Source organism: Sus scrofa, chromosome 13, assembly GCF_054392235.1.
Source record: "Sus scrofa isolate SSC_HxYL_T2T_F1_AM1 chromosome 13, Sscrofa_HxYL_maternal_Yorkshire_Landrace_v2.0, whole genome shotgun sequence".
In the NCBI taxonomy this organism is placed as follows: domain Eukaryota; kingdom Metazoa; phylum Chordata; class Mammalia; order Artiodactyla; family Suidae; genus Sus; species Sus scrofa.
The window spans coordinates 161,602,709-161,627,524 of record NC_139395.1 but is presented as its reverse complement, the minus strand read 5'-3'; the positions used below and the strand labels follow the sequence as shown (position 1 = coordinate 161,627,524).

The 24,816-nt window shown below is 39.6% G+C and overlaps 1 protein-coding gene across 12 annotated transcripts in view; it reads left to right on the top strand.

The window, feature by feature from the left end:
• GTPBP8 (GTP binding protein 8) overlaps nt 1-24,816 on the top strand; it is a 201,139-nt gene that overhangs the window by 31,340 nt on the left and 144,983 nt on the right. For 5 of the 12 annotated variants that reach the window (XR_014824824.1, XR_014824823.1, XR_014824828.1 and 2 more), the window contains exon 6: nt 11,017-11,106. The exons of the other annotated variants lie outside the window; for them this stretch is intronic. Coding sequence is in view for 2 of the 5 variants with exons in the window: in XM_084991281.1 (XP_084847407.1) it covers nt 11,017-11,086 (70 nt within the window). In the remaining 3 variants the exon portion in view is untranslated. The remainder of the gene's footprint in view (nt 1-11,016; nt 11,107-24,816) is intronic. 12 annotated transcript variants of the gene reach the window in all.

The window sequence follows — 24,816 nt, the reverse complement described above, 5'->3', positions numbered from 1 at the left end:
TGTTGCTGCCATATAGTCACTTACAGTTATATTACATTTCTGGAACTTAGAAGTCCAAAATTGATCTCACTGGTTCAAGGTTGGAAGCGCTAGTGGAAAATTCATTTTCTTGCTTTTTGCAGCTTTTAGAGGCCACATGTTCATGTTCCTTGGTTCATGTCTCCATCCTCCATTTTCAACGTCAGTAGCAGAGCATTTTCCAGTCTCTTTGCACCTTCTTTTTCTCTCTCATCCTCCTGCCTGCCTCCATCTTAAAAGGACCCTGGTGATTATTTTGAGCCCACCAAAATAACCCAGGATGATTTCCTCATTTCAGAATCTTTAACTTAATCACATCTACAAAATTTGTTTTGTAATGTAAAGTAGCATATTCATAGATTTGGAGGATTAGGATTTGGACATCTTAGAAGGGGGCATTATTCAGCCTACCACAAACTCTCACAGAATTTACCTCACTGTACTATATTAATTTGTATATTTGTATGCCTCTTTCTTCAGTGGTATGTGGGCTTAATGTAAATATTGTAAATAATGTAGGTTATTGATCTCTATATAACAATGCTCAGCTCAGAGCCTGACATGTAGTAGGACCTCAATTAATTTTTGACAGCTTTATTGAGGTAAAATTGGTATGCCAAGAACTGCACATACTTAGTGTGTACAATTTCACTAGTTTGTCAGTATTTAATGGCTTAAGTAAGAGACTAGGTATTCTTGAATAATGCTTTTGATGAACAAGTAGGAATTTCCCAAGCAGATAAGAGAAGAAGACATTCCTGACAGAAAGATGGTAAACAACGTGGGTTGAAGAATCAGTCATCCTGGATGCATCAGTATTGCTGGAGCATGATGTGTTTTGAGGGATAAAGCTGGGAGTAATGGTGTCAGGGACAGAATGTGGATTTACCTTGAAGGCTGGTGGCTCTCAATCCTGGCTGATCATAATAACCTGGCTAGTCTTTTAAAAGAGAAAAACTTCAGGCTTCACTTTAGAAATTCTTATTCATTAGGTCTGAGTAGAGTTCTAATCTGTGTTTTTAAATGCTCCTTGTGATAGTGGCCTATATTAGGAATCCCTTATTGCAGGTGACAGAGAAGTCATTGAGTCTTAGGCTGGGCATTTGTGGTCACCTTGCATCAGAGGACAAGCACTCTGGAGAACAGATTTGAAGGAGATAAGCCTGGAGAAAGGGAGGTAAGGGGATCTATTAAAAGCTGAGGCAAGAGGGAATGAAGGCCTGAATTCAAACCCTGGCACTGAAGATGGACACTGACTTATTTAGATGTCTAGTATTTAGGTATATAAATGTCTAGTATGACTTTCAGACTTTTGCCTTGAGTTTGAGATGTCACATCCAAAAGAAGAACAAATTTAAGTAGTTGGCAGGAATAGAGAGAGAACTCTTTGACATTCTGAGTTTGAGATTGCCTGTGGGCCATGTTGATACATAAAACTGACCATGATAGAAAATGATTTGATCACCAGAATAGGCCAAGGGAAATGGGGCCAAAAGAGTGAGTGAAGCTGGACCTACTAAAGAGATGAAGGGAAGAGAATTGATGAAAGAAGATGCATTATTCATTCAGCAAAGTTTTGGAGCATCAGCTGTTTGCCAGACACTATACTAGGTCCTAAAGGAAACAAGCAGTGGTGGAATGAAGTGCTTAGGTAGAGGGTTTGTCTTAAAGATCAGAAAGCTTTTATTTTCTGAGCCAGGGAGAAAACTAAAGATAGCTTTATACATGAGTATGTTTGAGGTGGGGGAACAGAAAGATGAAGGAGCTTCAGTGGAGTAGGATTTGCAACCATTACCCAGAGCAGAGGGCAGGGAGATGGGTTCCAGGTGAATGGTGGAAAATTAAAACCAGAGCCTGCTTGAACTGGGGGATATGGAAGAGGCATGGGCTCTGTATTTTACAAAGAAAGTAAGGTTTTAGGGTCATGCTTTAAAAAGTTTGAATTTGTGAAGAAAGACTGCCACAGACACAAATCGCTGTGAAGTAGATGAAACCCTGTCCATCTCATTAGTAATCCAAGAAATACAGACTAAAATAATTTTGGAGTATTATCAAGTAGACCATAAGTAAAAAGCATCATGTCCCATGTTGGGCTTTGGACAAAAATTTATATATGAAGTTATCCTTTGTCACAATCATAAAAATGGAAAATGATATATCACACAATGAATCAGTGGTTTTCAAGTATTTTGGCAGTGGAATTCTTCTTCCTCACAAAAATCTTAACATGGAAATCAGATATGTAAAACAAATGAAAGCAGAATTGCAGTGGTTAAGGGTGCAAGGTAGAATGCAGGGTCCTTGCATTAAGGCCTCTTCCTAGGAAAGAGACACTTCCTAGGAACAGTTTGGAATCCAGTGTTGTAAATAAATGAATTTTTATTAATGAGAGTACTTTTAAATGATACATTAAAAGCAGCTTAGAAAACTATGTACAATGTGATTCCATGAAAAAAGTTGTCGTCCACACATTGAGAAAGGTCTGAACGGATCTAAATGAAGGTGTTAATGATGATTATCTTTTCAGCAGTAGGATGGGTCTTTTTTTCTTCTGTGATCTTTTTTGTATTTTCTAGTTAAAGGAGAGAAATATGTGTTGCATTGTAATGAGAAAAAATTATTTTTAATGCTAAATAGCATGTATCAAACTCTTAGGATATGTGTGTGCATCTGTGTATGTGTGTGTTTGTGTGCATACGCCGTATATTCAGAGACATACACTTTATGGGCCATTTAGCTTCTACCTCTCAGGGCCAGTCCGAGGCTTCTGTACTTGGCCCTGTGATGCTGGGCTGGGATTCTGCCAAACCCCATGGTCTTTGCCAGCTAGTAGTTCTCCTCATATGGACCACTAGAGGGAGATTGGAAGGCAGGAGGAGCTAAGGGACTTGTTTCTTCCTGTTTTCTTATTCGTGACAGTGTTACCTGGCAACAACTTTTCATCCCATGTAATGGCCTTTGCTTCTAGTTCCTGATTCATTTTTACATATTGGCAGAGCTAATTGACCCCTCAGAGGTACTCGTAGTACTTGGATGCTAGTATGCTGGATGCTTTTCTCGTCGAAAAATCTGGGTCCGCGAATCCTTTCTCTAAAAGTCTAAATTCTGGTAACTCTAAACTCTCCCTCTTGTCTCCCCAGCTCCAGGGGTTGTAACTGTTTCTCAACATTTATCTCAGAGTTATATCAGTGTTGCCTGTGTGCTTTTCAGTTCTTAAAATCGTTTTAGCCAATTCATTATATTATATTCTCTCTGGTTTAGTGTGATTCTGTTTTACTAAGAATGATTCATGAATAAGAAGTAGTTGGTCCATACCCTTAGCTTTGGACACAGTAGTGATCTCTTTACCAAGGGGAAATGGGATTTGAGTATCCATGATATGCTGTGACATTATGCTTAATCATGTGTATTTGATTGTGATGAAATGCCTTATACAGCCCTAAGGGGACCAGATGACTGTTATGCTTCTACAAGAAATGACAGGCTCAGATCATTAACTCTTAGCTTGAGTCACAGAGAATCAGAGAGCTTCTCTGGTGGTTCTAAAAGACTCATCTATTGCTTAAAGCTTCAGGGCTGACCTTGTCCCAAAATTTAAATTTGTGGGTTGCAGAATTTCAACCTAAATTGAATTTATAGATTCAAAAATCTTTTACGAGTAAGTTAGGACATTGATTAATAAGAAGGACTCTGAGACTTGAAATAGGAACCATCTAGACTTGGGAAAAGCAAAGAATTGTGGAGCAGTTTGCCTTCTTGTGTCTGAGGGGACTTGCATAAAGACCCTATAATAACCTCAAGACCCACTCCAGCTGCTTTTCTTCATCTCTAGAGCTAACTCAAGTCAGATCTCAGTTTGCTCCAAGGGGACAAGTACAAAGTCTGACATGGAATGAGATGGTTTATTCCAAAATAATTGCAAAATGTTACTAATTTTTATTGGTGGAGACTGAAGTAATAGTGGATTTTAAGGTTATTAGACTAGAGAATAGAATACAAAACACTGGATTAGGCCAAAGGTATTAATGTGGGTCACATATCAGTTATTAAAGATTTTTACAATTAGAAGTTTATCTAATTTTCTCAGTTGCTTGAAACTTGAACACACCTATAGCCTATACTCAGTGAAGGTAAAATGCTAGATTTTTCCTGGCATTATATAGAAGGAGGAATCCAAAGTCTCAGGGAGATTGGAATGATGGAGTAGGTATATAATCTGTGACCTTCAGACCCCCCTTTCTGAACTTTGTCCTTTGAGAGGTCACTCCCTCCACTGAGGCATTGAGAAAGACATGAATGAGAGGCTACCACTGTCCTCACAAAGTTCAGTGATGGGTGTCTTCATAGGTTGTGGTGGTAAAAGATACTGCCATTGAAATCAGCTCCCTGATTTCAGTGAAAATGATGGGATCCCAGAATGACAAAGGCCAAGTGACAATGATTAACTGTAAGAGACAAGGTTAGGGCATTTATTATAATGAGCAATAGAAACAAAATGTAACCAAATTGTTGTGAGTAGCAGGAATTTTTAGTAGTAACTAATTGATTATGGTATATGTAGAAATTGAATAGATGGCAGCCTGTTAAAGTTATTAAAATATTATTTCATTTTATACTATTTGTTTTTATAGTGTATCAGGGGCCCCAAACCTGGTTTGAGCACCAAAATGGAAAGACAGGACTTCTTATTCATTTTCCAAACTTAAACAATTTCAATAATATAGAATCCTTTGATGAACAAGGAAGCTGGTACAAAGATGCTCATCACTACTATTTATAGTAACAAAACTTTAGGAACATGTAAATATCCCTTATCAGTTATCTATTGCTGGTTGGCAGTCAACATATTAGTGACTTAATCACTTCATTGCTTACATTTCTGTGGATCAGGAGTTTGGGCAGGGCTCTGAAGGACTAGCTTGTCTTTCCTCCACATGATGTTGGCTAGGGGGGCTCTACTGGTTCTAGAAGACCCACAGTGGCCTCCCTCACAAGCCTGGCGCTCCCTTTGGGATGACTCAAATGGCTGAGGGTGAGCTGGGATGGCTGGGTCTCTCTTTTTCCAGGGCATTAGCTGGGCTGACACATGCATCTGGGGCCTCAGTTCTCCTCCATGTGGTTTCTCTCTCCTTGTGGCAAACATAGACTCCCCGCAAACATAGACTCCGTCTCCAGTAGGATGTCCTAGACTTCTTTACATGCAGCTGTTTTTCCCCTGAGCAAAAGCAGGTGCTACAAGGCATCTTAGAATCTGAGTTCAGAAATCTTGAAATGCCATTTGCATCACATTTTATTGATCAAAACAAGTCATAAGGGGGCAGCATAGATCCAAGGAATGGGGGAACAGACACCAGCTCTTGTTAGGAAAAGCAGTAAACATGTTTTGCAAAGAGATGTGGACACAGGGAGACCTGATCCAGTTCTTGGGGCCATTTTCAGCAACTTACTTCAGTCTAATAAGAAACATTTCTTTTAAAAAATTAGAGTATATCCACACAAGAAAAATAGACAAAATTGCTAAAACAAGAAGACCCCAGAGTATGTAATGGTTCAAACACCGTACATGTTTGTTCTCACCCATGTTGTGTTCAATACATGATTGTTCAAAAATTTAGGTCCCTTCCACTGCTTGACTTTGAATCGCCCTAGGGCCTTGTCATTGTCTTCATCTAGCTGTAAGAAGAAAGGACATAAAAGAGACATAACTGCCTCTTAAAGGTGTTGGCTCACGAATAGCACACCACGTTCATTCATATTCTTTTGGCTATACCTAACTGCAAGGCCTGGAAATGTAGCCTAGCTGCATGCCCAACGAGAAGGAAATAGATTTTGATGAACAACTAAAAGACCTTGCTTGCCACAGTGATTTGGTAAAGATAGGTAATAGCACAGGGAAATGCTCACAGTTTATTAAATGAATGAAAGAGGTTATAAAACTTTATATACAGTGTGACTTCAAGTTGGGGAAGGGGCAGAGAGAGGTGTGTATCTGGAATGAAAATTATGCTAAGATATTAATGAGTTTTGTTTTTCTGGTTGGTGAGAGTACAGAAGTTTTATTTCCTATTCTTTTCATTGTCAGCGAACACAAATTACCTCCATAAGATGAGAATATTTTTAAATGTTAAAATTTCTAAATTATAAACTCAAAGCACTCTTTGGGCATCATTGCTGACAGTCAGTCTCAATCCCTAGAAGCTCATGGAAATGTAAAGAAAAAGTGTCCATTGATAGGTAGCATTATTTTTGCCACTCTATTTTCTCAAGTATTTAGGGGCTGGCTTACAATTTTAATACAGACAGTTCCTAACTTAGAAAGGCCATTTCTAAATGCATTGTTTGAAACTGAATTTTTTCTCTCATAAAATGAAGTAAAGGATGATCATTAAGATCCAGAGCCAGCCACCAAAGCCACTTTCCTCCAAGCATTCATCATGTCCCAGCCATTGATTCTACAGAGGACAACTATGGATTCCAGGATTGTTGCAGAAAAGCACTTTTTACCATTAAGATTAAGGTAGCAGGAGCACATCTCTCAACTTGTATCACCTTCACACCCAACAAGCCCTGGCAGCCAGAATGGGGGGTTCACACACTGCCACATCCCAGAATCAGTTTCTCCACCAGGGAGAAAGTGGAAGCTGGAGTGTCTCAGCAGTGAGCCCCTGGCATGGGAGGAACAGAAGGTAGAGGGGAAAACAAGGTTCTAGGCCTGGGCATGGGTTCCCATATCGCATGATCATAGGAGATCTGGGATTCTGAGGGAGATATGGTGGTGGGATGTCAGGTTAGGATGACGGGGGAAATGGTAGGGACTCCTAGGATGGAGAAGAGCTGTTTTTCCCATTCACTTCCCTGTCACTGATGTACTGATCTTGAATGCTTTAGTTCCTCTCCATCCCAATCCTCTGTCATCCCAGCTTCTTACTGGTCCTCATCTCCAGTTAGGGTCGCAGCCACTTCACTTCAGCCATGTGCTCTCAAGTCATGTCCCAAATCTTGTCACCATCCAGAATTATTCCATCTCTGATATCATAAATTCAGACATTTTTTTCTTTCTGATGATAGTGTCCTATCTTTTCAACTTTCTTACTCAAGTTACTTCTTATAAATCTGATCTTAAACCTCACTGGATCACCTTTCTGTAACCTCTTACTCTTCCCATCAGTATCTTCCACTTCACCCTGATTTGTATACAGCTTAGAATCTCCCAGTCCCTTGCTTGCCAATGTTATCCATCCCCACTCTCCCTTATACTGCCATCATATTTGCCCAGCAAATATCCAACCCTTTATTAATTCTACTCTCTGAATTTTCTGTAATTAGGAAAAAAAAGAAATCCTCAGACAAGAATTCAACTTCCTAATACCAAACCTATGAATTTACTTGTCCCTCCGCCCATACTGCCTTCCATTCCTCCAGTTAGAGTGGATAAGGTGATCCTCCCTTCACCTTAACTGAAGTGAATCACTTAATTAGTTGTCTCCACCAGGGAAAGCTTTTTCCAAAAAAAGGTCATGTGTGCCTGTACCTAGCAGAGCATCTGGCGTAGAACCAGTGCATGACATTTATGAAGTGAATAGTAAGTTAAGGAAGAGATAGGGACCGAAAAGAGGAATAAAATGGTTACTTGTCCTCCTTTGTTTTACTGTTTATAGTCAAGAGACAGAAGAGCATTTTGAGGAGGAAGGCAGAAATCTTATATGTAGAGGACAGAGGTTGAACAAGACAGTCATTGAGCTGTTAGTAAGTCTTAGATTTCAAAAGTCACTTGAATGAAAGAATGAAAGTCATTTCCATGGCACTTATTTTCCTAAGAAAAATTCTTCCTTTAAAATATTCATGCACAATTTTTTTTTTTTGGCCACACTCACAGCATTTGGAAGTTCCTGGATCAGGGATCAAACCCATGCTGCAGTTGTGATCTGTGCCACAGCTGCAGCAGTGCCAGATCCTTAATCCACTGTGCCACATGGAAACGTCCTCTTCCTTTAGAATAAATTTCCAAATAAATTCCTTCATTTCTGCCATGTAGAATAATTTTATGTCTGAATCCTATTCATCCTTTAATTCCCAGTTCAGATGCCTCTCGTTTCACCTGCCCTCAAAGCTGGAACTGATCTCTTCTGTCTCCCATCTCCCTTTTTCTCTACCTCCCTACGAGAGTGACTGACAACAGTTTGCCTTGTTCCTGAGACATCTGTGCTGGGTCCTCTAAGCACCTTCAAGCAAGGGATGTATGTCCTCCCTCCTGCTGGCACATGGGTGCTCAGTAAATACCTGTTGAATAAATACTGAATGAATTAACTAATGAATAAAAAGGCCTTTCAATAAGAACCAAGTACTAGCATAGCATTAAAAATTTCTTAATTGAAGAAATACAACAGCTCTGTAAGTCGCTGGACCACATTTGAAAGGCCAGTCATACATATGCATAATGGGTTAATAACCCATATGCTAGTGTCCAAAATGTTTCCTTGATTCTAAAAAGCATCTTCTGCCTGACTAGACTTTTAATATATTTTCCCATTTTTAGGGCTGTAATAAAACATATTTTCTTTCAAAATGTAATTTACATGTAAAAGTCTTAAGGGGACAGCCTCTCATTTGCATTCAGGAACTTTCAGAAGATATAAGACTCACATATTTCATTTGAATTCCTGAATTGAATTTTCGTTTGAATTTTGATCTGAATGTATAGATATAAATCCAAGTTTAAGATCTAGAGTGTATAAGAATTATAATTTTCATGGGTCAAATGCTGATTTTCACTTTTTGGAAATGTGTGAAGATGACCCCTTGCAAGAATCTTATAATTATCTAGAGATACATGAAATGATGAAGAAAAGAGCTGAGAAGACAGTAACAAATGAGTTCCCAGCAAACAGAAATAAAAGAGGTATAGAGGGTTCCCTTTTCTCCACACCCTCTCCAGAATTTGTTATTTGTTGACTTGTTAATGATGGCCATTCTGTGTGAGGTAGCACCTCATTCTTGTTCTCTAATAACTAGTGATGTTGAGCATTTTTTCATGTGCCTCTTGGCTAACCATATGCCTTCATTGAAGAAATGTCTATTTGAGTCTTCTGCCCATTTTTCGATTAGGTTGTTTGTTTTTTTGTTGTTATTGTTGTTGAGTTGTGTGAGTTGTTTGTATATTTTGGAGATTAAGTTTTTGTCTGTTCCATTGTTTGCAAAGATTTTCTCTCATTGTGTGGGTTGTCTTTTTGTTGTTGTTGTTGTTTTAATGGTTTCCTTTGCTTTACAAAAACTTTTGAGTTTAATTAGGTCTCATTGGTTTATTTTTGTTTTTATCGACCTTATTCTAAGAGGTGGATCAAACAGATGTTTCTGTGATTTATGTCAAAGAGTGTTCTGCCTATGTTTTCCTCTAGGAGTTTCATAGTATCTGGCCCTATGTTTAGGTCTTTAATCCATTTTTGAGTTTATTTTTGTGTATGGTGTTCAGTGTTGATGGGAATGTAAATTGGTACAACCACTATGGCAAACAGTATGGGGGGGTACCTCAGAAAACTAAATATAGAACTACCGTATTATTCAGCAATCCCACTCCTGGGCATTGATCCAGACAAAACATTCATTCAAAAAGGTACACATATCCCTATGTTCATCGCAGCGCTATTCATGATAGCCAAGACATGGCAACAACCTAAATGTCCCTCAAGAGATGAATGGATTAAAATGTGGTACATATATGCAATAGAATATTATTCAGCCATAAAAAGGACAAAATAATTTGCAGCAATATGGATGCAACTAGAGATTCTCATACTAGATGAGGTAAGTCAGAAAGAGAAAGACAAATCATATGATAGCACTTAATATATGGAATCTAAAATATAGCACAAAATGATCCTATCTACTAAACAGAAACAGATTGCAGACATGTAAAGCAGACTTGCGGTTGCTGGGTTGTGGGGCGAGAGTGGGATGAATGGGGAGTTTAGGTTAGTAGTGCACACTGTTGCATTTGGAATGGGTAAGCAATGGGGTCCTACTGTACAGCACAGGCAACTTATGTCCAATCTCTTGGCTTAGAACATGATGGAAGATAGTATTAAAAAATGTACATGTATGCATGCTCGTGATACTTGTTATACAATAGAAACATTGATGAAACATTGAAAGAACATTGTAAATCAAATACAATTTAAAAAATAAAATTTAATAAAAAACAAAAAAAATTAAAAAGGGATAGAATAAAAGCCCCCATTACTGGGAAATCAGACTCCTATAGAGCAACCTTTCAAACTCTATTCAATACATATTTTTATTATAACATTTAGCTTTACAGTAGCATATAACTTAATAGCTTTAAGTGGAATTACTCCCCATGGACCTTTGTATGGACACCTGAAACAGCTCAGAAAATCAGTCCTCAGTTATGGCTTGTGCAATACCCACGTCTCCACCAGAGGGCAGCAAGAGGCTGTACCCAGATTACTCTTTGCTGGCTTCTAGCTTCAGTTAGAAGCCAAGCAGAACAACCTAATCTACATACCAACTCGCCAGTGGAATCTCAGCTTCACAACCTCAGACAGAATGGAGACAAATGGACTTATTCCTGGCAGAGGAGATTTAAAATATCAAAGAAACGTCTTATAGGCAAAGTAGATGCGCATGATTTCAAGGCTTTGCCCCTGACTTGGAAGCAAGTCATGTGATCTGAAGACCTCCTTTGGCCAGAAGTGGCATAACTTAGTTTATTGTCAAGGAACAGAGTCACCTGACCCTAGCATTGTCAAGACTTAGAGAAAAAGTTGATAATCAGATAATTGGATGTGGGTTTTTTTGTTTTTTGTTTTTTGTTTTTTGGGTTTTTTTTCTGCATTAAAGGCTCAATGCCCAAGAACTGGCCTTGGAGAAAATGAAATCATTATTCCTATTCTTTGACAGCCTTGAGGCAGAATTTCCAAGGCAAATTTATAAGGTGTATAAGGATTTAGTTTCTTGTTTTGCTTTCTTCTCTCTTGCCAGTTACCTCCTGAGAGCTGGGCATGGATCAGTAAAATCCCTCTGCTGTGGCTGCCAGCAAGTCTGTGCCTGATTTGGTGCATTTCTGAAAAGGTACCAGGGCCTCTAGTGGAATATAACACCCTAATACTAGGCCAAGGGTTGGATCCAAGCCACATTTCAATGTCTGCTGCTGAACCAAGCTCTAAGCAGGGACCATCTTTTCTGCCCAAGAAGTTGTTACTGGAATCTTTCAAGTGTTTGCTTTTGCAACTAAACTGGTCAAGAAAATGTTTTTAAAAATTAGGAGTCACTCAGAAAGGAGATAGCCTCTTTTCACCCAACATTTCCAAGAGACACATCATCTGTGTACCCAGATACCCTCAGAAAAATACACATGTGTACATGCACACTTGCCAAGACACAGAAAGTTCTCAGGAGACTCATGTTCCTAAAAGCTTTCTGTCTTTTACACCAGTGTTTATTACTGTCTAGTCTCATACGACCTACTATGGGAGATACTGGCATAGCAAGAATTTTGCATCAGGAATATATAAGAAAACATGATCAAGGCAGAAAGCAGGTGTATTCAAATAGTGTCAAGGTATTCAAGTGTGATAGAGCCAGTAGGTAGAGTAACATCTAACTCAGGTCGATTCCAGGATAAAAAGATATTAAAATTCGCATTGAAAATCTCCCTCCAGGAGCATATAGGCATCATGAGAACAGGGATGTTTAGTTCCTTGTTCTAACAAGAAGCTATTTCGTCCCTCATTCTGTCCTAAGTGCCTAGAACAGTTCAAATACTCAATTTTTGTCAAATGAAGAAAATACTTAAGAAAGTTACCACATCAGAGACCGATATCTCTCAGTGAGTCTGTTTCAGACAATCCTTTCCCCCTCCAACATTAAGGCAGATCATGATTTATTCACTTGAACACTAGCTGATGTAGTTGGCCTGGCTCAAGGGGCTGTGTTGTATGCATCTTTAATAATAGCCGCATCCAGAGAGGCAAGTTGCTCACCTCAGAGAAGCCCATGGGCACAGATGCTGGCTGAATAAAGGAAGATTCCCTTCTCCTACTCTCTTGTGGCCAGATTTAGCAAATAAAAATAGAGCGTGCTCTGTTAAATTTGAATTTCAGATAAATGAATTTAGCATAGTACAAACTTGTACTAAAAAAAAATTCATTATCTAAAATTCAAAAGTAAATGTGTCCTGTATTTTTGGCAGCCCTAATCTACAGCATATACTTGCTGAGCAGAAGGAGGGAAGAATTGTCTGACATTTAAATTTTGACCTTCCTAGGGTCACACAGGTTGTATTTTTTAACTTCAGTGTATGAATGCCACTGTAGTGTGACCATGACAGTAGACCCCATTTAATTCCTTTAGGTGTGCCATTGAAAATTCTAATATTTGGAAACGTTCCCTGAACTCAAAGTTTTGAAAACCTAGTATAGGGTCTTTGGTAATCGGTCTCCTTTGATCTGAATGAAGGGTCTTCCCTGTAACCTTCTCCATCCCCTAGACTTTAATTCTAGGCAGATTTTAATTGTAAACAGACTTTGATTTCTGGGCAGATAGCTTTGTTCAGAAGGTTGAAACTAGGCATAGGAGGTCTTGTGTTTCCTAAGTGATTTCCAGCCTATTATCAACCTCCTGATCATGAAGCGGCTATCACAGCAAATTTTGGGAGTGGGGCAGGAATTCATACTGCAAGAGTCGGGGAAAGTACTGAATTAAGTAATGATAACATGAACTCACTTTTTCCAACATGAATATGGTTTAGAAAAAGTGATCCCCAGACTTCTGTTCACAAACATCATTTATTAGTCCTGGGCCAGAGCCAGTCTTTCCTGAGAACCCATACCTGGCTGTAAGCTAAACAAGTGTTCCGTTCCTGGCTGTGGTCTCAGAGGGACCACCTTTACCCAGAGCTTAGCCCTCATACATGATGGCTTAGCTCAGCCAAAAGGCTCTGTGGATAACCCTGGGCACCTTGGGTGGGGGTGGGGGTGGAGGAGTGGCAGGGGGCAGAGGAATTTAGGTGGTAATCAGAAAAGGAGAACTCTTTTCATAGAAAATCTTTGTTCAGATAACCTCAAAATTTATTGACAGAATTTTGTAAAGAAAATGTTCTTTTGTCACTTGTAAGCATTATTGCTTTTTATTGAACTATACTATACATAAATAGGAGACCAAATAAATGAATAAAAATAAAACTCTTACCTTCCTAGAAACCTCCATTATATTACATGGCATTTAAGATCTTTCACAAATTAACACCAGTCTATCTTTCCAACCCCATTTCCTGCCACTTCTTTCTAGGACTGTCATACTCTACCCTGGGGTTTCTGAACCTCAGCACTATTGGCATTTTGAATAGATAATTCTTTGTCATAAGGGACTGTCCTGTGCATTGTAGGATATTTAGCAATATCTCTGGCTTCTACCCACTAGATGCCAGGAGCCTTCCCCAACTCCCACCTTGCTATCACCCTCATGATAGCCAAAAACTATCTGGAGACATTGTCAAATGTCCCCTAGGGAACAAAATCACCCCATTAAGAACCACCAGGGGATAACTCCTCCAACCCCCACTGAAACCACATTTCTGTGAACACATTTTTACACCCCCCCTAAAAAAAAAACCTCTCTTCCTGTTCCATTTACCTACTTCCCCCTTTCCATTGACTAACTACTTACTCTTGGAAGCCTAAATCAAATGCTACATATCTGTATAGTTTCCCTTATAATCCATGCCCACTGAATTTCCTTTCCCTCTTCTTTTTTTTTTTTTTTTTGTCTTTTTGCTATTTCTTCAGCCGCTCCCGCGGCATATGGAGGTTCCCAGGCTAGGGGTCTAATTGGAGCTGTAGCTACTGGCCTACGCCAGAGCCACAGCAACGTGGGATCCAAGCCGCGTCTGCAACCTACACCACAGCTCACGGCAACGCCGGATCATTAACCCACTGAGCAAGGGCAGGGACCGAACCCGCAACCTCATGGTTCCTAGTCGGATTCGTCAACCACTGCGCCACGACGGGAACTCCTCCTTTCCCTCTTCTGGCTGCCAAAGGCACCACACACATCTTTACTGCTGCTGCTAATGGTGTTTACCACACAAAGGTGCAATTATCCCTTCCTCTCAGGAGATTGAGTTTCTCAAGAGCAAAATTCTCATATCCACACTACCGTGTGGGGGGGGGGGGCAACAAATATATATAGCACTCAGGTAGATGTTTTTGTTGAAACATAAGCCAAAGTCCTCAGTTATACTGTTTTTTTCTGTATTTCCTAAAATAAATGAATTTTCATACTTATCAAGTTTATCTACTAGACTGCGCTTCAGCAAATCTGGATTACTCAACATTTCTCAAACACGCATGGTAATTTCCTATCTTTAGACCATGGATGAAATTGTTTTCTTCACCTGGAAGGTTCTATTCTCATTTCTCCCTATTAAAATTCTCCACAAACACCATCTCTACTTCTCACAACTGTAGACATGCACACACACTATGATTTCTTCCTTCTGAAGCCATCATTGCTTTTTTTCTCTTCCTTTCTAGCTCTTCTCATTCTCTTATTCTCAGTGGTTTTCTCTTAAAGTTGGAGTCTACACTTTGAAGGCAAAATCTCTATCTTCCCCTTTTTGCAGCTCCTCCCCAACGGATTTGTATACATGAGGCACTGATCAAACATTTGTTGAATTGAATAGAAAAATCAGAGGTTGTTTAAAAAACACTATGCAGAGATAAATATAAGTATATACAGAAAGCAAGGGGACTGTGACCCATCAGAGGGAGGCTTTAGAAAGATCAGTTCACCTAGGTCAGGAGAGAATGGAGGTGCGTTATCAGACAACCGCAGTGTTCCAAGGGTAAGGTAAATTCATTGCTTTGATAATAACAAAGACGTCAAGAACAATGACAGGGTTTGTTACCTAACTGGAAATGAGACAAGAGAGAGAGGAAGAGGAATAAATAATATTCAGATCCTGATTCTGAGTGCTAGGATGATGATAGCATCACTCACCAAAATATAAAGGTTCAAGGGCAGGGGTCATGAGTGCAACCGTTGAGTGTCACTGAGTCACCCCAATAAAAATATAACAGACACAGTTGGAAAGATGAGCAGGAGGCTTAGAGAAGAGGGGGGACCTCAAGGAAGAGCTTGGGAGTCAGAAAGCTGAGGCCAAGGGGCAATATGGTGTGTCTGAGGGGTGAGGTCAAGAGAAGAGAAGAGGGGCTGGTGGGGGAGGCGAGCGAGCAGAAGAAGGTGGAGCACAGCGCTGTGGAATGACGTTTCAAGGGTTTCACCACCACAAAAGTGGATGGGAACGAGGGCTGAAGATGGGCCAGGACGGTCATTGATCTGGAGGTCTGATGAGATTCCATGGCACAGAGGGGCTGAAAGCCAGACCGCTAGAAGGTAAGGAGAGAATGAGGGAAAGAGCAGTGAGAATGTAATGGCTGAGATAGAAGAAACCAGTTTCCTCAACAAGCGTGTCAGAGGGAGGCTGTGGGTACCTCAGTAGCTTGAGGGCAGAGCAGGGTTCAGGAAGCTTGTGTTTGTTTTTCCATTGTGTGAAATTGGAACCTGTTTGTAGACAGGGGGAAGGGGGCTAGAAAGTAGGAGATATTGAAGCTGTGAGAGAAATGTATCAAACCAAGTCTTAGAGGAGGTGGGATAGGATGGGAGTCTCAGAGGAAGGGCTGGCTTTGGAAGGAGAAAGGACCACTTCCTCTGAGAGAGAGGGAAAGAGAGGGACAGCAAGGAATCATGATGAAGCCAAAGAGCAGGGAGGAAGGGCCCCACCCAGAAGGCCCAGGTTGTGAAGCCGAGGACCATCCCGAGACCACTATGTCAGGGAGATGACAAGAGTTGAGTGAAAGGGTGACTGAGCAGCAGTGAGGTCCCAGGATTCCTTTCAGATGGACATGTCTTTTCCTGGAAAACTCTTCCTTACCCTTTAAGACCCAAATCAAATCTTTCCTTCTCTGGCTTCCCCAGGTGGAAGCTGAACTCCTGGGAGTCAACTTCCCCCCACCACCCTCAGCCCTGCAATCCTCATAAAGGTATTACCTTGTTGTATTTCAAGTTTCACTTATCTGTCCCGCCCATGGTTCTTAAGCTTCTCCAAGATCATAGTTCATCTCTGTATACCCTGAGTCTGGCAACATGGCCAACACACACAGTAAATGTTCAAAAAACAATGAGTAAGTGAATGAGTGAAGGGACGAATATGTGAATGAGTGCTACTTCTTCCCCTGGGGGAAGCTGACTGCTGCTTATGGTATATTAATAGAGCAAAGAGGGATCTCAGGAGAGAGATGGGGGGGAAACTGCATGTGTGGAGACATGTGAAGTAAAAGCAAATGAGAACAAGAATAGTCATGAAACAAATGTGAAACTCCAATGGTTTTCTCAAAAGCCATATGCAGTCCTGAATAGCAGGGGAAATGAGTGGGAGGATAGGGAGCTGAGTAAAAAAAGTAACAGGCCCAAGAGATAATTTCCAGTTGGGAATGGAATGACTTCCTAAATCGTAGAGTGTGTGGTCCAGGGAGCAGAGCACCACAGATGCTGTTAAAAACAAAACAAAAAAACAACAAAAAAAAACACTCGTGACTTTTTTTTGGCGAAAAAGAAAGTCTGTTTTGAATCTGACAGTCTCTCTAGCAGTACATAACCTTGCCTTAAAAAGCAACAGTTTCATGAAACTCTTTTTCAGGTGGAATTCAGTTTAGCATGAATAACGGTACCTTTTGACACTGGCGATGCTGTTTACTGAATCCCAGCAAGCCCAGGTGCTCACAGCCTTTCTGCTTGGTGGGAGTGATTTGTCCCTTTTACACATGAGGAAACTGAGGCAAAGAGCAAGTGAGGAAAGCCAAGGTCACACATACACAGAGGGCCAAAATTAAAGATCAAGTCTTTCTTTCTTTCTTGGTCTTTTTAGGGCCTCACTCTTGGCATAGGGAGGTTCCCAGGCTAGGGGTTGAATCAGAGCTACAGCTGCTGGCCTACTCCACAGCCACGGCAACTTGGGATCTGAGCCACATCTGGGACCTACACCACAGCTCTTGGCAACGCCAGATCCTTAACCACTGGGCGGGGCCGGGGATTGAACCTGCATTCTCATGCATACTAGATAGATTCGTTTCTGCTGAGCCACAACGGAAACACCTCTTTTTTTTTTTTTAATTGAAATATAGTTGGCTTGCAGTAAAGACTAAGTCTTTCTAACTGCAAAGCCCATAATCTTCACACTCTATTAAGCAAAGGCTTCAACAAATGTGATCAGAAAAGGGTAGCGAGGGGACACCCATAGAGTCAAGCCCAGCTTCCTGGGCATGCTATCTGGTCAGGCACGCAGGGCTCTGTGAGTAGAAGGGCCCTGCTTTTGGCTTCATGTTCTGCTCTTGCTGTGTTGAAATTCTTAATAATTTTTCTAGCAAGAGGCTCTGCATTTTTATTTTGCACTGGGTCCTGCAAACTATGTAGATAGTCCTGCCTAGAATCAAAGTGTGTGAGCTAGAAGGGCTTTAAGAGGTCATCACTTCCACCCCACCCACTTTTTTTTTTTTTTTTTTTTGCTCTTTTTGTCTTTTCTAAGGCCACACCTGGGGCATATGGAGATTCCCAGGCTAGGGGTCTAATCGGAGCTGTAGCTGCTGGGCTACACCACAGCCACAGCAATGCAGGATATGAGCCGCATCTGTGACTTACACTGCAGCTCACAGCAATGCCGGATCCTTAACTCACTAAGCGAGGCCAGGGATCAAACCCGCAACCTTGTGGTTCCCAATCAGATTCTTTAACCACTGAGCCATGACAGGAACTCCCCCATCCACTTTAGAGATGAGGAAGCTGAAGCGCAGAGAGGCAAACTGTCCTGCCTTCGGTCACACGGCTCATTGGTGGCAGAGCAACAGCAGGACCCAGGTGTCCAGGGTTCTTCCTCTACCACACCAAACCCTCGAGAGTCTTTAAAGTTAGAGAAGGGAGGTTTCCCCCTTCCCTATAGGAGCTTATCTCTAGCCAAAATACCACTTGTGGCTGAGCTGGGTCAACTCATTTCACTCTTGGGTGAATAGCCCTGGGTTTTTCATAAAACCAAATGCACATAAACCTGGATGTGATTCCAACAAAACCACAATGTCTACACTGTGGTAAAGAAACCTCTATCTGAGTCTTTCACCCAACACCCCCTCCCCCACCCCATCCTCTCTGAGGAGCATTTCTTAGGCAGAGAGAGGCTGGCTCAGCCAGGGTCAGGCTGGGGTCAAGGCCAAGGTAGACAGGGGAGACCAGACTCAAGGACAAGGCCAAGCTCCTACAAAAGCTGACCCAGAGAAGAAGCACTTTGGCACTGCCCATCTCTGTCTGTGCCCGAGGCATAGATGTGCTGCTCTCCTAAATTGGTAGCACATTAAACCCTGATGGCAGAACCTGTCAGCCACCCTCAGATCAAGACTGAAGTGACCAAGCATTGGTAAAGGTTTGTGCTCTTCTTTTCCATACCCGTATTTGGAAGTTTCAGCAAGGACGACATAGTGTTCTGATTTTCAGCCCACAAAAACGTGTTTACCGCAGAAGCACCAGGGCATGAGGCTCTGCTCAGGGAAGAGCTGGTGCTGAGAAGCACTGGACTGTTTTGAAGGTCACGTCCATTCCCCCAGTGTGAAGGAGAAGAAATGCTGCCCATGTAGGTCACCAAGGAAACTTGGTTATGTTATGAAAAAACTCTTTGAGGTTTCCTGGTGTTGTGCAAAGGCTTTACCTGTGGGCACCGTGTGAGCAGTTTCCTTTTCAGTCACAAAGAACACAGTCGGTTTCAACACTATAGTAACAGGAGGACAACTGAGTGAACTGGCCCCAACCAGACGACCATCATCTTTATGTCACATACATCACCACCTAACAAAGAGGATGGGGAGGGGGTTCTTACCTTTTGTTCACCAATGTGTCAAAGTACCTGAACAGGACCTGGCACGTGATAAGTGCACACTGAATACTTGATGTGCAATTGAATGCAACTTGTGGCTTTGAGTGATCATTGAGGTATTGGCATAAATGAATGACAAGTGTAGGGTCATAGATTCTCATTCTAGCATGACAACCAAAGAGGGCTATTTCAGGGACTCTGAGAAGGTAGAATGGGTCCATGAGGCCTTGTGTGTATTTGGTCCAAATGATGACAAGATGGGAAAAGCGTTAGAACCTACTGTTCCATTTCTTGATTATTTCCCTGAGGGCTCTATGTATTTAGGCTAATTTTAGTAACTCTAGCATACGTACATATCTATGTATATATTTGTGTATATTTATAAATAATTTATATATATATATATATCCATGTGCATATGTGTGTGTGTGTACATGTGTATTTATATATATAAACACCTGTGACTCCTAAATATTCCATATCTACTTTCACAAAACAAGAACACTCTTCTTTCCAATATGGAAAACCAGTATCAATACAGTACCAGCCTCCAATCTGCTGACCCCATTCAGTTTTCTCCAATTATCCCAACATCTCTTTTCCCTTGTTCCTCTCCAGGAACACCCATTGTCCCGTTGTTCTCCTTCAGTTTGGGACATTTCCTCCTTCCTTCCTTGGTTCCATGTTCTTGACAGTCTTAAAGAGCATAGACTTTCCATTCACTAGGATGACCCTCCACTTGGATCAGTCAGATGTTTCCTCAGACTCAAGCTTTGCATTCTTGGCAGGAAACTTGGAGAAAAGATGCTGTACCACGTTAGGAGGCTGCATGATAGCAATCTGTACCACTTCTGAGGATGTTAACCTTGATCATCTTGGCCAAATCTGTATCTGCCAGGTTCTCCACTGTGAAAGTCACTGTTTTTTCTTTGTATTTGATTAGTATTTTGTGGGGAGATAGTCCAATATTACACCAATTACTATTTATGAAACCTTCACATTTTATAGTTGGAATTCTACTGTATGGAAGAACTTCTCCTTCATGTGTTTATTTATACATTCATTTATTTATATCAGGTGAACTTATGGATTTTTATTTTATTCATTGAGTTTCAATTAAATATCTTCATTATTTATTTTGATGTTGTCATTGTCCCAACCAGTGGGAAGTCCTTCAAGCTGACTTGTAGTCCCTATCATTCTTTGGGCATTTCTTTACTTTCTCCCACAACAAGTTAATTCAGACTCATCATGTTCTTTTCTTGTCCAAGCCTTTCAATCACTCATTCCTCTAAGGAGCTCTGGCTCCTTAGTGCAGAAGATATTTAAAAGCCAGCATCTGGAATGTGGTGTGCTCATTGTTACATATATCTATAAGTTTTCTGTATCTGTGTGTATGTATTTAAAACTTCATGAGTTTATACCAATAGTTCTAACCTCATTCCATTACCTCAGGATCTTCCTAGTTTTCCCAATTTCTATGTTTGAAAATCTTGTCTCATCTGGTAAGAAATGTGGATCTGATTATCTTCAGTATTCTTGACCACTTGTCACCTCTGAATCTTCCCTTCCAAAAAATTGAAGTATAGTTGACTCACAATATTGTATTAGTTTTAGTTTTAGTTTTAGGTGTTTAGTTTTAGTTTTAGGTGTTCAGCCTAATGATTTGTGGGGTTTTTTAACAGATTATATTCCATTATAAGTTATTATAAGGTATTGAATATAGTTCCCTGAGCTGTATAATAAATCTCTGTTGCTTATCTAGTTTATGTATAGTAGTTTGTATCTGTTAATCCCATACTCCTAATTTGTCCCTCTCTTCCTCCTTTGATAACCATAAGTTTCCTATGTCTGAGAGGCTGTTTCCATTTTATATATAGATTCATTTGTATTATTTTTTAGATTCCACATATAAGTCATGTCATATGGCATTTGTCTTTTTCTGTCTGACTTATATCACTCTAGGTCCATCCCCATTGCTGCAAATGGCAATATTTCATTCTGTTTTTTGAATGAGTAATATTCCTTTGTATATACATGCCACATTTTCTTAAGCCAGTCATCTATTGATGGACACTTGGGTTGCTTCCATGTCTAGGCTGTTGTAAATAGTGCTGCCACGAACATTGGGGCGCATGTATTCTTTTGAATTAGAGTTTTTGTTTTTTTCAAATATATACCCAGGAGTAGAATTCTGGGTCATATGATAGTTCTGTTTTTAGTTTTCTAAGGAACCTCCGTAGAGTTCTCCATAGTAGCTGTGCCAGTTTACATTCCTACCAACAGTGTAGGAAGGTTCCCTTTTCTCAACATCCTCTCCAGCATTTCTTATTTGTAGACTTTTTGATGATAGCCACTCTGACCAGAGTGAGATGATACCTCATTGTGGTTTTCATTTGCATTTTTCTAATAATTAGCAACATTGAGCATCTTTTCATATACCTGCTATGTCTTCTTTGGAAAAAAGTCTATTTAGGTCTTCTGTCCATTTTTTTTTTTTGATATCGAGTTGTGTATACTGTTTATATCTCAGATATTAGCCCCTTGTTGGTCACGTCATTTGCAAATATTTCACCATTCTGTATGGTTTTTTTTTTTTTTTTCATTTTGTTGATGGTTTCCTTTGCCGTGCAAAAGTTTTTAAGTTTGACTAGGCTCTATTTGTTTATTTTTGCTTTAATTTCTCTTGCCTTGGGAGACTAATCTAAGAAAATATTGCTATGATTTATGTCATGGAATGTTGTGCCTATGTTCTCCTCCAAGAATTTTATGGTATCATGCCTTACATTTAGGTCATTAAGCCGTTTTGATTTTATTTTTGGATATTGTGTGAGGGAATGTTCTAATTTCATTGATTTAGCTGTCCAGCTTTCCCAACACCACTTGCTGAGGAGATAATCTTTTCTCCATTGTATATTCTTTTCTGCCTTTGTCTAGATTAATTGACCATAGGTGTGTGGGTTTATTTCTGGGCTCTCTGTTCTGTTCCATTGATCCATCTGTCTGTTTTTGTGCCAAAACCATATTGTTTCGATTAATGTACCTTTGTAGTATTGTCTGAAGTCTGGGAGGTTATGCCTCTGGCTTTGTTCTTTTTTTTCAGGATTATTTTAGCAATTCTGGTTTTTTTGCAGTTCCATATAAATTTTAGGGTTATTTTTCCTAGTTCTGTGAAAAATGTCATAGGTATTTTGAGAGGGGTTGCATTTAATCTGTAGATCGCTTTGGGTAGTATGGCCATTTTAATAGTATTAATTCTTCCAATCCAGGAGCATGGGATTTCTTTCCATTTATTTGAATCATTTTCAGTTACCTTAATTCATTTTTTGTACTTTTTAGCATGTGGGTCTTTTACCTCCTTAGTTAAGTTTATTCCTAGGTATTTTTAAAAGGCAATTTTAAGTGGAATTGTTTTATACTTTCTTTTTCTGATATTTCATTATTAATGTATAGAAACCCAACAGATTACTGTACATTAATCTTGTATCCTGCTACCTTGCTGAGTTCATTTTTTTTAGTTCTAATAGTTTTTGCATGGAGACAGTAGGATTCTCAATAGAGAGTGTCATGCCATTTGCAAATAGTGACAGTTTTGCCTCTTCCCTTTCAATCTGGATACCTTTTATTTCTTTTCTTTTCTTTTTTTATTTTTTTCTGCCTGATTTCTGTGGCTAGGACTTCTAATAGTACATTGAATAGAAGAGCAAGCATTCTTGTCTTCTTCCATATTTCAACAGGAGGCTTTCAGTTTTCACTGTTGAGTCTTATGTTGCCTGTGGGTTTGTCATAAACAGTTTTTATTTTGTTGAGATTAAACTCTACTTTAATGAGAGGTTTTATCATGAATGAATGTTTTATTCTTTTTTTTTTTTTTTTTTGTCCACACCTGCAGCATGTGGAAGTTCCCAGGTCAGGGATCAAACCTGTGCTTCATCAGTGACCCAAGCTGCTGCAGTGACAATGCTAGACACTGTGCCACAAGGGAAATCCATGAATGGATGTTGAATTATGTCAAATGCTTTCACTGCATCTATTGCGATGATATTGTGGTTTTGTCTTTGTTTCTATTAATGTGGTTATCACATTGATTGATTTGAATTATGTTGAACCATCCTTGTGACCCTGAAATAAATACAACTTGATCATAGTGTGTGATCCTTTTTATACATATTGGATTCAGTTTGCTAATTTTTCATTGAGGATTTTTGTATGCATCAAAGATATTGGCCTCCTTTTTGGACAGTGTCTTTGTCTGGTTTTGGTATCAGGGTGATGTTGACCTCATAGAATGAACTTGAGAGTATTCCCTCCTCTTCAGTTTTTTTTGGAATTGTTTGAGAAGGATAGATATAAGTTCTTCTGTGTATGTTTGGTAGAATTTCCCAGTGAAGCTTTCTGGTTTTAAACTTTTGTTTGCTGGGAATTTATTATTGTTGTTTTTATATATTTAATTTTCTTAGTAATCAGTCTGTTCAATCTGTCTGGTTTTAAACTTTTGTTTGTTGGGAATTTATTATTGTTGTTATTATATATTTAATTTTCTTAGTAATCAGTCTGTTCAATCTGTCTGTTTCTTCTTGACTCAGTTGTGGAAGGCCATATATTTCTAGAACTTTCTATTTAGAGAAGACCCTTCAACATTTCTTTAAGGTTAGGCTTGGTAATACTGAATTTTTTTAGTTTTTGCTTGTGTGAGAAACTCTTTCTCTCTCCTTCTATTCTAAGTGATAATCTTGATGGGTAGAGTATCCTAAGATGCAGGGTTTTCCCTTTCAGGTCTGTGAATATACCATGCCACTCCCTTCTGACCTACAAATTTTCTTCACAGAAATCAGTAAAAGCCTTATGGAGGTTCCCTTGTAAATGACTCTTTTTCTTTTGTTGCCTTTAGAATACTCTAACTTTCACTATTTTAATTATAATATATCTTGGCGTGAGTCTATTTGAGTTCATCTTGTTTGGGACCCTTCATGGTTCCTATAACTACATATCTGTTTCCTTCTAGGTGGGGGTATTTTTTTAATTCAAGGAATTTTATTATATTTATAGTTGTACAACCATCATCACAACCTAATTTTACAACATTTCTATCCCAAACCTTCAGACCATCCCTCCCCCCACCAGCTTGTCTCCTTTGGTAACTATAAGTTTTTCAATATCTGTGAATCTGTTTCTGTTCTGTTCTGTTCTTCCTGATCTTTCATTGTTAATATATAGAAATGCAGTCAATTTCTGTGTATTAATTTTGTATCCTGCAACTTTGACAGATTCATTGATGAGCTCTAACAGTTTTCTGGCAGCATCTTTAGGATTTTCTAGGTATAGTATCATGTCATCTGCGAACAGTGATAGTTTTACTTCTTCCTTTCCAGTATGGATCCTTTTATTTCTTTTTCTTCTCTGATTGCCAAGGCTAGGATTTCCAAAACTATGTTGAATAATAGTGGTGAGAGTGAAAATCCTTGCTTGTTCCTAATCTTAGTGGGAATTCTTTCAGCTTTTCACCATTGCGAATGATATTAGCTGTGGATTTGTCATATGGCCTTTATTATGTTGAGATAGGTCCCCTCTATGCCCACTTTCTAGAGGGTTTTTATCAGAAATGGGTGTTGGATTTTGTCAAAAGCTTTTTCTACATCTATTGAAAGAATCATATGGTTTTTATTTTTCATTTTGTTAATGTAGTATATCACACTGACTGATTTGCAGATATTGAAAAATCCTCACATCCCTGCTATAAATCCCACTTGATCATGGTGTATGACACTTTTAATGTATTGCTGGATTGGCTTTGCTAGTATTCTGTTGAGGATTTTTGCATCTATGTACATCAGTGATATTGGCCTGTAATTTTCTTTTTCGTGTGG